The sequence below is a fragment of the Leopardus geoffroyi genome, chromosome C1 (genome assembly GCF_018350155.1).
Source record: "Leopardus geoffroyi isolate Oge1 chromosome C1, O.geoffroyi_Oge1_pat1.0, whole genome shotgun sequence".
In the NCBI taxonomy this organism is placed as follows: Eukaryota; Metazoa; Chordata; class Mammalia; order Carnivora; family Felidae; genus Leopardus; species Leopardus geoffroyi.
This window is the reverse complement of record NC_059328.1, coordinates 50,181,927-50,194,440: the sequence shown is the minus strand read 5'-3', so window position 1 is coordinate 50,194,440 and position 12,514 is coordinate 50,181,927. Positions and strand designations below refer to the sequence as shown.

The following is a 12,514-nucleotide window of genomic DNA, read 5'->3' as shown; positions in this document are numbered from 1 at the left end:
ATGTTACAAATCAGGCCTTTGTCTACAGCTCCATACTAGACTCTATGCTTGCTCTGCCCACCACTAAACATTAAGTATCTAACCTATCGTAGGGGCTCAAGATACAGTTCCTATATCAAGAAATAAATGGATTTGGTATGTGCATTCCTCTGTAGGGCATATCATAGCTTATCGAGGATTTGCCAAGTCCTCTCCTTGGCCTAGAAGGTCTGATACAATTTGGTCTCCTGCTACCCCCATCTCCAAATGCTCTCTCCTTCATTCATGTCCCTCAAGCCACACTGACCCCTTATTGTACCCCCAGCATCCCTCAAAGCCTCCACATTTACTGTTTTCTCTTCCTAGAATCAAAGTCCCTAATGTCTGCATAGCTCTCTTCTTTGCCTTCTTTAGGTCTGAGCTCAAATGTCAACAGATTAGAAAAGCCTTCCCTGACCACACTACATAAAATAGCACCCATATTCTCCACTGTTTATCCCCTTATTGGGCCTTATTTCCCTTCATAATATTTAATACCACTGGGCACATTACATATATACTGGTTTATCATCTGTCTCCTCCCATCAAAAGATAAAGCTTTGTCTGTTTTGCTCATGGCAGTGTCTGGTTCTTAAGATGCACTAGATAGGGGCGCCTGGGTGGCGCAGTCAGTTAGCGTCCAACTTCAGCCAGGTCACGATCTCGTGGTCCATGAGTTCGAGCCCCGCGTCGGGCTCTGGGCTGATGGCTCAGAGCCTGGAGCCTGTTTCCGATTCTGTGTCTCCCTCTCTCTCTGACCCTCCCCCGTTCATGGTTTGTCTCTCTCTGTCCCAAAAATAAATAAACGTTGAAAAAAAAAAAAAAGATGCACTAGATAAAAGTTTGTTGAATGAATGGATGAATTAAGTCCTTCTCCCCTTACTAGACTATCAAGTCCTCAAGAACAGGATGTCTGATCCATTGTTGTATTCCCTCAATGCATCCAGTCCATAGTCCAAACAGACCCAGCAGTCTTAATAACTCTCTGTTGAATCATTTATGAGAAGACTGAGGCACAAAGTCTTTAAGTGACCTGGACAACTGATTTTCCTTTAGCAGATGCTCAGTGTCAGGCTTGTAATGGCCAACTCTCCTTTGCTAATCTGACCTATTCAGCAGCTGTGATTTGGCTTCTCCTTCTTCTTCTCTTGAGTTTACAAATGCTGCTTGCTGAGAAGCTTTCTGGTTGCAAAATACCTAGAGAGATCTAAGAAAACACGGACTCTCCTTCATGGAGAGACTGTTGGAAGCCTATTCCTACTTTGCCACGACATCCTTTACACTTCTGTCTTGGGATATTCACCATACGATGCCTGAAGATAAGGCATATGAGACTTCCTTGTTCCCTCTAGGTTCAAATCAACCAAGTACAGATTTTAACAACAGAGATGGGGCAGAGTAATCTGCAGTAAATATTACCCCTTCCCCCACCTCTGTTTGAGATATCCCAGTAGATTTCCTTAACGACAAGCTAATGCCAAGGGAACAGAGTTGCCTGGAGCTGAGTAAATCCTAAAGAAGAGAAAAAGAACGAGGAAGCTGTAGGGAGAAAAGGTGCCAAAAATCCTTGTGGCCACATGAATTTTTGTAGCAGACAACTAATCAATCTGGATTAGTGACTCCAAATCCCCAAATAAATTATTTATATTACAGTCAGATTTCTAATATTATCCACAAATGGATAATTCCTTCCAAAAAATAATATACAGGCTTTAAGTCAACAAATTCACACTCAAGTGTCAAATCAGACCCTATTATTTGTGGCAAGGAAAAGCTCATACGCTATTCCTGACCCACACCAGTCTCCCTGATATTTCCCTGTGCTGATTTTTAACTCACGGGGAGGTATGCGAAAGTGACCATTAAAAGTACACTGTAGGTCCTTCTAAGGTCCTTCTTTGTCAAAGGGTCCTACCAGAGTTGTTCAGGCTTACATCACAGGGAAAACAGAACAATAGCAGATGGGAGCTGCAGACACACTCCAGGTGTACCTTCTACCACACTGTGATTTGATGACGGCTCCTCATTCGGTCGCTTCTCTGAGCCCAATTCAAATACTACATGAATTGTATTGCTTCCTATTTCTGGAGTCAAGATCTATGGACAGATGGACACCATCCCATATAAATTATAAATCAACACTTAAAAATGCTTTTCTACTTAAAATGTTACATCCACTAGGCACTCAAATGACTGTCTCTCCCGGGACAAGAGTTACAGGCACAAATAAATTTGAGGACCAGAAAGAAACCCCTTTACCTCTTCTTTCCTCTGTTAACTATTTGTGCATGAGGGACTGGGGGGGGGGGGCGCGTGGAGGAGGGAAGATGTCAGAACTAGACCACCCATCCAGTCCATTTTAGAATTTAGACGTCAGGGAACGTGGCTCTAAAACACTCCCTATTTTGGCTCCTAGCCAACCACTTAAAGTCTATTCAGCTAGCTATCCTCTGTATGTAGACAATAAAATACCCATAACGTGTGAGGTAAAACTACTTCTTTAGAACGACTACAAATCTCCTCTCTGTTTTTCCGTTGAAAGAGCTCCTTTACTGCACTGGGTCCTGTGGTCAACTCAGCATTCTCTCTACACTGCGGGATGCATGCGGGGGAAACCCTGCGGCCTCACCTGGTGCCTCATCTTTCAAGAGGCAAGATCCAAGAATTTCCTTTGTCTGGAGGCATTTCTAAAGAGCCTCTGCAAACAATGATGAGTCACATCTGCTAACAATATTTAAGAGAGCACAATTCACCTGGTCTCGGACTGATTTTTCAGATCAAACCAAGTTCTGGTTCTCTGGGCTCTTAAAGAAGAGAGACCAGCTCCAGCATATTGCCGAAAACCCATCAATCAGAATTTAATTACACAGATCTGGAAACCAGAAGGCATTTAGGTTTTAATGTCTCCCTAAGTTGGGACTTTTACATATTTTCGAATATTGATCATTACTGTTATTGCTGCTATTCTGGTGGTCACTCTACTGTGTCTGTCCCTGCATTTTCTTTTTCTTTTTTTTTTTGAAAGAACACTGCAGAGAATAACTGCTGCTAGGTAATTGTAAAGGAAACTCATGCAAATTATGAAATATTGATAAATTGTATTTACAAGTCAATGGTGCTAGAATGCTCCTGCTTTCCCAGTAAAGTGCAAATTATAAGGCTGCATTGCCTCCAAAACTCCTAAAATGACCCAACTAAAATGACACATGAATCAAAACAGTTCCTAAAACGAGCAGTCCATCCAGCAGTAAGCAAGAGACAATTCTTAGAGTTTGGAATTATGAATTTTATTGTGACTTTCCGCGATGCATTAATATTGTAATATGACATTGCAATATATCTACTACATATTTGAAGAGGTGTGAAAAAAGTTAAGTATTGGGCCTACAATTTTTTAAGAGAATGCCCTCAGATAAAAGGATGTTTGTCCACAAGAGAAACAGAAATTCACAGTTCTCTTATCTCACCCCCCAAATTACAAAGTGGATCCTATACATAAATCTTCAGTCAGGGAGTTGGTGGCTCTGGGCTCTTTCCGAACTATTGAAACCTTCAAAATTCTCACAGAAATGAGTTAATGGATAACTAGTGAGATATGGCTGGAGGATAGTCCTTGCTCATCGAGAAACATTCAGCAATAATATCTAGTGTAGCGATACAAGGCAGAAATGACACAAATGAAGGTGGTGACCATGAAAGCCACACTCGACCAATTCTCCCGGGGTTATTTTCAAATTGGCAGGTAGAGCTGGAAATTTTCAAAATCTGGGGCAAGCATCGTGATTAATGGCTTTCCACTGATTGCAAAGGCCCATCTGAGGGTTTACGCCACCAACATATGTGCGACTACCAGATAAATGAGGAAGAACAAACATGATTAAGCCTAAAGGAAATAATCCAAATACCAACTCCACTTGCCTGTTATAAATATCACATTTTAAAAACCACTAAAATGAGGTTATTAATAGTAGTCTGTGCAGGTGATGAGACAGAGTAAAGAGGGGAAAAAACATGAGAACACAGCTTTTCTTTTTCTGGCAAGGGAACCCCACATTTTCTTTTTTCAGTTAAGGGTGTTTTCACAGAGAGTCTCAGCGGGGAGGGTGCTCTCAGAGTGCCAATGCTGAACTATGCTATTCCCTCAGACATGGACTCAGTGTGGCCCCACAGAAGCATGACTTGAATTAAGTAGGAGGGTTATTACGTGAGCTTTTTCCTCATTAAGGACCGACCTGATGCACCACAGAATGCAAGAGGACTGTTCACAGGTCCTGTAAATATCGAGCAGTCATCTCAAATATTCTGTCCCACAAATATTTTAAACAGTAGCCAAAGTACCTCATGGGAGTTCACGAACAAAGGTGGTTTGAGTAGATGCTCTAAGTCAAAGTCCAACAATTAAGGCTTATAACCTTCAGGTTCTCTTGAAAAGCCAGAAAGGAGGTTTCAGTAATATGTGAAAGAATTAACTGTGTAATTCCAGTCTGAGCTGAGAACTTCGTCAGAATTTCATTCCCTGTGGTAAGCAAGCATAAGTTAACATGATAGTGCTGCATATCTTTGCTCACACCTGTTCCTGTGAGTGGGGCAGAGGTGATCTGCTATGGACATTAGTATAGCTTCTGGCTTTGGCCTTCCTAGCACTATCAGCCATGTCTGTGCATGTATGTCCATGTGTCTGTGTACAACCTTCCTCCACACCCAAATTAGAGTTTTGGTATCTCCAGTTGTCGGGTTTGTTTTTGATATTTGTTTCCTTAAAAACCTCTTGGTAAAATCGACAGTGAGCAGACACTCACAAAATATTTGGGGATAATGAGACCATACTCACCTATTTATTAATTCTATTCATGAAGCAAATAAATACCAGGTACCTGCTAAGTTCAATGCTGTGCAAGATTTAAAAGGAATTTGCCATGAACCCGACCCTTAATCAGCTTAGAGTTTTTAATAAGACAGAGTCTATTTGGTTTGTGCCAAGGAAAAAAACTCGGCTAAAATTAAACCCATCTAGGTGGGGTCCCTTCTTTCCAGAATCACCTTTTCTTGCAGTGCTCATTTGGAACGTTCTAGCAACTCTGAATCACTTTTGTGGTAGTCGACTCCTCGGAGGTGAAGAAATGTGAGGATTAGTCCACATAATAAAACAGATGTGGCACTGTGGGAATTACGGACAGATTTAAGGAGATGTATGTCTGACGTTCCAGAACAGAGTAGGTACCTACAAAGGATGTCTCTAAAAGTCTTGGTTTATTTCTGACACTATCCCTCTTCCATTCCAAATCTCTGAGCTTCTGGTCTCTCCAATATGTATGCTCTATACAGATATGAGCTTTAACCAAAAGTAGTAATAGCTATTTTTCTTTGAGTCTTTATCGTGAACCCGGCATGATGCTGTTTCATGTACATATTCTTATTTTAATACAAAGTATGTTGTTTTAGTACTCTTACTTTACTGATAAGAAGACGGATATTGGGGCAATAGTTTATTCAAAGTCACCCAGCCATGATTTCATCTGAATTCGGGTGTGTCGGACTCTAGAGGGAGAGTTTTTAATCATTATATATTATACCAACTTTGAGTTTCAGAGATTCTGATATTTTATCTCTGGGCTTCAAATAATTCCTTCAAAATTCCCATCTAATACTCTAATTGGACAAAGATTTGTTTTCTTTTACAGTTGAGTCTTAAGGGAGTACAAGAAAAGAAAGCAAAAATTCCACAGGAAAAACCAGACTAGTTGGACAGGGAAGAAACAGCTGCATCCACTTTAGGTAAAGTTACATGGCCTAGTTTATGGTTTTGGATGAAACGGCATGTTACCATTTGTCTATTCATTCTCCATGGTTTACTAGGAAAATACCATTCGTTTCCCATTACCTTTCTCCTCAAGAGCTAGGATAAAAAGAATATTATTTCCCCTCGCATATATACATAAAGAAGGAGTAATGTGTTCCCGCTTTATTTGAAGACGAGAGTCTGTCCCTTGTTCACCCACCAAGATTCTCAAAGTGCTTAGAGTTTGGTTGATACATTTATGAGAGCTGCCTTTTTAAAAACAAAAATGAAACAAATGAAAACCTTTCAGGAACTTGTCATCCATAGCCTAGGTAATGAAAAAGAAATATCGCTCTTGGTCAAAGCAACACTAGAAAGTTCTCTAATGCATGTAAATACCTGGTCCTCAACTCTTCATTTATTTTCCTCTAGGGATTATGTGTCTTTAGAAAAGAGGTAAAATCACATTTCCTCCAATAACTTCATCTGAGATTGACAAAAGGCAGGTAGAGGATACTGAGTAGGCTGATCTTCCTCTAGGCTAAGTAAGCTTCAGTTGAGTTCTCTAAGACAAAGCAGCTTCGACTTTTTTCTTTGCCATGAATAGAAATTTGAAACATAGGAACTTATTACTTTCCCTTCTAGATACCAATGCTTTCTTTGAACTTAGATACGATCCTCCCAAAATAGTATTGTGGATCCTTGAAGTAGCACCAAGCAATTTGGGGTTAAAAGTGAACTTGGCTAATAGCTCTGTGCCTTTGGCCGAAAAATCCAGGCTCAATCCTGGTTGCTTTTTGGAATGGGAAGCGCACAATATCAGTATTGCAGGCAGCTCCAGAAAGGCATTGCCAGCCTCTCGTGCTCTCAATTTATATTTGCATGTGAACAGCTTGTCGGCCATTTTATGAAGACAGATGAATCGCAGGCCTGCTAGTGGGGCGGCCAGACCTACATACACCAACCACAGACCCGTACGGCCCACAAATTTTTAAAAAGTGAAATGAGAATAAAGTGAATATCTCAGGCAGATTATATAGAAATATAAACTATGAGAAATGAAACGTTCAAGGTATCACCTACGAGTCCAGTGGAAATAAATGATGACGCTAATGTCACCTTAAAATGTCAACAAAAAATAAGATAGAGATATTTATGATACTAAAAACAAGACTTCAGGGGTCCCTCTTTTTTTTTTATGCTTGCTATGAAAAGACAACTTTGATAAGAAAAATACCATTAAAACACCAGAATGAGAAGGGAATATAAATAGTCAGATAGTCCATATTTAAGGCTAGAATCCATCAATGATATAAGGAATTTACCACACGTGTGAAATGAAACAAATCCTATAAAATTAGTGAGAGGATATCTAATGTGGTAAAAATCCTCCACTGCACAATGCTGACAGAATTCAGTCTACCTGTCTGTTCCAAAAGATCAGATGGAGATCAACAGGGAAAAATGTACAGAACAACAAAAGAGAGACCAGAGGAATGAGCTCATTCTAAGTAGATGAAAAATAAGTATGGTAAGGATGATAATGACAAGAAAAATAATGAGTAATATTGAAGAGCCAACAATTTTTAGTAAACTATATGAATATGTATGTCTCGTTTAGTTCTTCAACAGGTAGGCTATTATTATCTATTTTTACCATACTATTTTCAAGATGAGGGAAAAGTATACACCCTGAGAGGTTACATAACCTGTTCAATATTACACAAGTAAGAAACAGAAGAGGCAGAATTTGAACACAGTTCTGATGCCACAGCCCGAGCTTTTAAGCCCAATGCCATAAGCCCTTCACAGACCCCTCAAGGTCAAGCCTCCCCATTACAGCCTTTAGTATTATCACTGAGGAAGAGCACTTTGGAGTTGTAGGAGATGGTATCTGTAAAAGTACGTAGTACAGCGTTTCCTATATGATAGGCACTGCCGGTTCACTTCTCAGCTTTTATTGAAACCGATGGTTTTACTCAATCTTAAATTCCAACCTATGACCATCTGTTTTGTACTTGGAGCACATACCACAAATTTAGTATTTTACCGGACACGATCACATTTGTATAGAATGTGTGTGCATTCTATGTTAATCAGGTTTCTGCAACAGAAAATTTATAGAATTCTGCAATTTAGGAATTTAATGCTGCCATGTACTGTTTTATTTCAGACAAGTTAAAGTGGAAAATCCTTCAAAGGCAGAGATCGTTTTCTGAAAGCACTTAGGAAAGGGCTGAGCTCTGAAAAGGCTACAAAAATATTTGTCGGTCAATGACTTATATCACCAGGGAAGAAGATCGCGGGGCACCTGCCACCTCAGAAGGAACTAAAATGAAACCAACAGACTGTGGCTCCTTACTTGTGCTGTAGAAGATTCTGATTTGGTAAAGCAACCCCACCTCTCACAGTCCGGTACTCACAAGAACCCTGACGGTGCTTGGGAGCGGGGTGGAGGAAGGCTTGGGGCTGCTAGAATGATCCAGAGAACTCCCTGACTCCTCAGAGTTGTTCCTACTGTGAGCTGCCCATCAGACAGACCCCAAATCCTTGTACTCGGTTGGCTCTTGGCTACTGTTGGACTCTGAAAACAGCAGCAGCTAGAGTCCCCAACTACACTTACCATTTTCTGGCTGGTCCTTAATGTCAGCGTCACTTGGCTGGCTGGGACTTTCAGATTGACTTGAATCTGAAAAACATAAAAAATACAGCCAAAAATTACAGGGTCTGTGAGGGAAAAGCAGAAGTGCCAGACTTTCTCAAAAAGTTCAGCATGTAAAGCAGGAATGAGAACGTTATAGAAATGATGAGATGAATGAAAACAAAAGGTGGGGGGGGGGGGAGGGAAAAGAAGGCAGCAACAGCAGCAGCAGCCCGTGCCTTTAGAGAGGACGCTCCATTCTGGGTACGCCTCCAGCGGCATTTGGCTTGCGCCAGATCATAACTTGAAACTCCTCAGAAACCATCCTCTTACAGAAAAGCCATTTCCAAACTGCTCTTCTCCATTATTTATACACTAGAGTCTGATAAAGACTTCATCCTTCATTACACACATCTGAAGCTTGATTCAGAACATAATAAAGTGTCAAAACATATTTTGAAGCTGGTATATAAAAGCAACCCAAACAACAGTAACAAGTTCTGTTGATATTTAGCTCTGTATTCTAGCAACAGACTATGCAGACTAACACCATTAAATACAAGAGTCCTAATATTCTAGCGCATTTACTTGAAATCGCAGGATAACTCAAAGGCATCTTTCCTGAATGCTACACGTTTCCTCCTCCGCTTTATAAGTATCATTTTCCTCTCGTACCAATGCCTCCAGGAGCTCCTAAGAGGGCTTGTTAGCAAAAACAGGTTCTTGAACACCTTCACTGAATTCCATCTATTTTTTACTTAAAAAATACAATTATTTTCCAAACTAAAAAATTAATTCAGTTAATTTCTAAATGGGATGATTTTTTAAAATAACATTTAATTTTTAAAAAAAGATAAAATTCAGTTAGAGCAAAGGAATTTCATAGAATCAGAAGTAAACATACTTAGACATTTCTTGGAGAGAGGAGACAAAAATCAGGCAAAATATTTCCAGGGTAAACTTTTGTAATGTGAAACATATTCTGAGACTTGAAATGGTATATAACATGATCTAAAAACAAACAACCCCCCCCCCCCACCTTTTTAAAGGAAAACCTCTCTATCTATGGAAAATTTGGCTAATAACTTTACCTGGGCCTCACAGGGTTAGAATTGGCTGTCTAAAGTTTGACCACATTTCAGCAAGAAGTTCAGTGCAAGATCAGAAGGTCATGACACTTAACTATGATTAAACTGAAAATACCACTTCTATTTCAACAGCGTTGTAAGCATTACTATTCTCTTTCTTGGAGATACTGCAAAAAAGAAGTACGTTCCTAGTTATCCTAGGCCAAGAAATGCTAATTTATTACTTTAGAAAGGCTCTCTGCTTTTAAGCAAATGAGGATTTTAATTACAGGGAAGTACTATAAGGAAAATGTCTACCTTTAAGTTTCCAAATGATCTTAACCTGGTGACTAGAGCAAAAATCCTATGTTGATCCAAAGGTGCAAATAAAAAAAGATGTGAAGATGTGAGTTTTTATTTAAGTCTGGCCAAGTGATTGCTTTCATCACTTTGTAACAATTGTCATGGTGAACACACACACAAAAAAGCATGACAGGTCAAAAAGGCTTCAGATATCCCACAGAATGATCACCCAAGTTAAATATGGAGGCTGCACTGAAAATTGGGAATGCAAATTTATGTTGGACCGTATTTGAAATTTTAACTCCATAAATTACCATTTCTTTTACAGCAAACAATTAAAAAATATGGCATGACTACCTTCTCTTTTTCTAAAGAAAGATCCTACAATTTTGCCATTAAAAATTACAAATTAAATATTCTGAGAAGTATTTCAACATGTTTTAGGAGAAAGGCATACTTTGATTATTTTTGTCCTAGAAAATTTCAAATCATTAATACCCATAATTAAATTTAAAAAAATTTAAATTTTGTTTTAGGGAAAGCTGAAATTCTTCTTGATCATATCCAGAAAGGATCCATAGAATTCTGCCAAACAGAACATTTATGTTGCAGTAATACTAGCAAATCTAACTTTCCATATGACAGCTTAGCCCAACGACATTCTTCTAGGTGTATCTTTACAACGAATCACCTCGTGAACAAACAGAGAAACATGTTTCATCTCAATTAATTTAAATATGCAAGAGCCAATTACTTCTCTGATACGTACCCACTATTATTAAGACAAGGAGGATAAAGAGATCAAAAAAAATGTTTTTTAATAATAGAGAAGTGGACTTCTTTGTTCTCTTTTCTTTTACATTTGGTTCACCATCCTATCTTTGTAGAAACGTAACATGTTTAGAGAAAACATGGACGGCAACAGAAGGTGGCTGTAGGTCTGTTCAAAGAAAGTTTAAAATTCCAGGCCCCAGAAAAAGGAGCAAATAAACAGCAAATGACCGAGAGGCAAGAAAAGACTGAGAGTTGGCCGGAAAGGGGCTGAAGCGCTCTTGTGAAAGCTCAGATACATACACTGGAGGAGGCATCTAGCCAAACTGAAAACGGAATTTAATTTCTCCAGTTTTATTCGAAAGCTGGAGACACTGTTATCCACCGAGGACAGCACACTAAAGCACAGCATCCTGGTAAGGGATAGGCAGAGCCAAAGATCTACAAGGAAATGTAAATGATCTAAGAATTTCTGTAATTATTTCCTACTACAGGCTGTTTCATGCCGTTTCTTTTTTGAACCAACAAGGAACAAAACTACCCAGTCCCGGGGCTATTCTATGCGGAGGATGCATGGACACTTTCCCTGGTATTGCAAAAGGTCACCGATGCTGCTAGGTATGGAGCCAACCAGATGACCAAAATTACAAATTAATTTCTACCCGTGCATAATTGATATCAATGAAAGATTTCTTTTGTAAGCATTTACATTAAAACACTCTCATGAAGGTTAACAATTAATTTCTCTCTTATACTTGGTAGGGACCTGTCGGAAGCCTAGGTTAGCTTTATAGCTTATTTTTTTGGACAATTCTCCCTTGGTCAGTTGATTCCCACCTCCAGAAATAATTGGAGGCCCCAGAAAACAGATACAACAGCATGGAATTGGATGCCATATCTCATAGCTTCTATCATATATCTGGCAGTGACTTCCTCTGGTTCTCTGGTTGAAAGCCAGAAGATCTGTATATTACAATGAAGAGAATATTATTTAAAGTATGTTTAAATGATGGAGTTGGAAATGCTATTGTAAGGAAGTACATTAGGGTCATCAATTTTTTTCCCATCTAGAGACTTGCTTTTTGTTTAAGGAATCTCAGACTTCAACCTAACCTTGAAAAGCAATGTTTCTTTTGGTTTTTAAAAAATTTATGAGCAGAAACTTAAACCTAAAATAGACAGGGTTTGCATATAGGAGGCTGGGTTGAGACCTCTTAATTGAACTGGTAGCCATCTATCTATGCATTTTTATGGCGCCTACAGCTATATTGCTGGAGTGCTCAGACAAAGATATTTCACTATCAATATAATCACTGGGGAAAGGAATAAAATAAATCCTAATGCCTACATATTAGTCTCTGCTTCCATAAGCTTGTGCAATGCAAGAACAGAAGCCATGTACTGGATTTGCTACTTATCCACTTATTCAGCTGCCCCAACCTCAGTTTTGCTCCCCCTCAGCATGGACTTCCAGAGAACATTCCTTTTGGAAAGGGGAAGAATGACAAAAACATGTCAGTATGGTAAAACTGGGCAGGAAAAAAGAAATACAGATCTCACTTCTGTGTAGTTTATGTTCTTTAGGCACGGAGCAGAGGTGGGATGTTGCTAAATCTTCCCTGTGCTCGACTTAGCATCCAACTTTCTCCTCTCCGCTCCTTTCACTGTACATACATCTCTTATGGTAAGCTTCATATTATGTTATACTAAGGTGATCTTAAATGATCTCCTATGAGAATTTGGGTTCCCTAAGAAAAGAGTTCCTTTCTGGGGCACCTGGGTGGCTCAGTCGGTTGAAAGTCTGACTTCAGCTCAGGTCATGACCTTGTGGTTCGTGAGTTCAAGCCCCACGTCGGGCTCACTGCTGTCAGCCTGTCAGTGCAGAGCCTGCTTGGGATCCTCTGTCCCCCTCTCTCTGCTACTCCCCTGTTTGTG

General features: G+C 39.6%; 1 protein-coding gene across 11 annotated transcripts in view; it reads right to left on the bottom strand.

The window, feature by feature from the left end:
- Window positions 1–12,514, bottom strand: part of NFIA (nuclear factor I A) — a 377,934-nt gene that overhangs the window by 175,363 nt on the left and 190,057 nt on the right. For all 11 annotated transcript variants that reach the window (XM_045477608.1, XM_045477613.1, XM_045477616.1 and 8 more), the window contains exon 3: window positions 8,421–8,486. In XM_045477608.1, coding sequence (XP_045333564.1) covers window positions 8,421–8,486 — 66 coding nt within the window. The remainder of the gene's footprint in view (window positions 1–8,420; window positions 8,487–12,514) is intronic.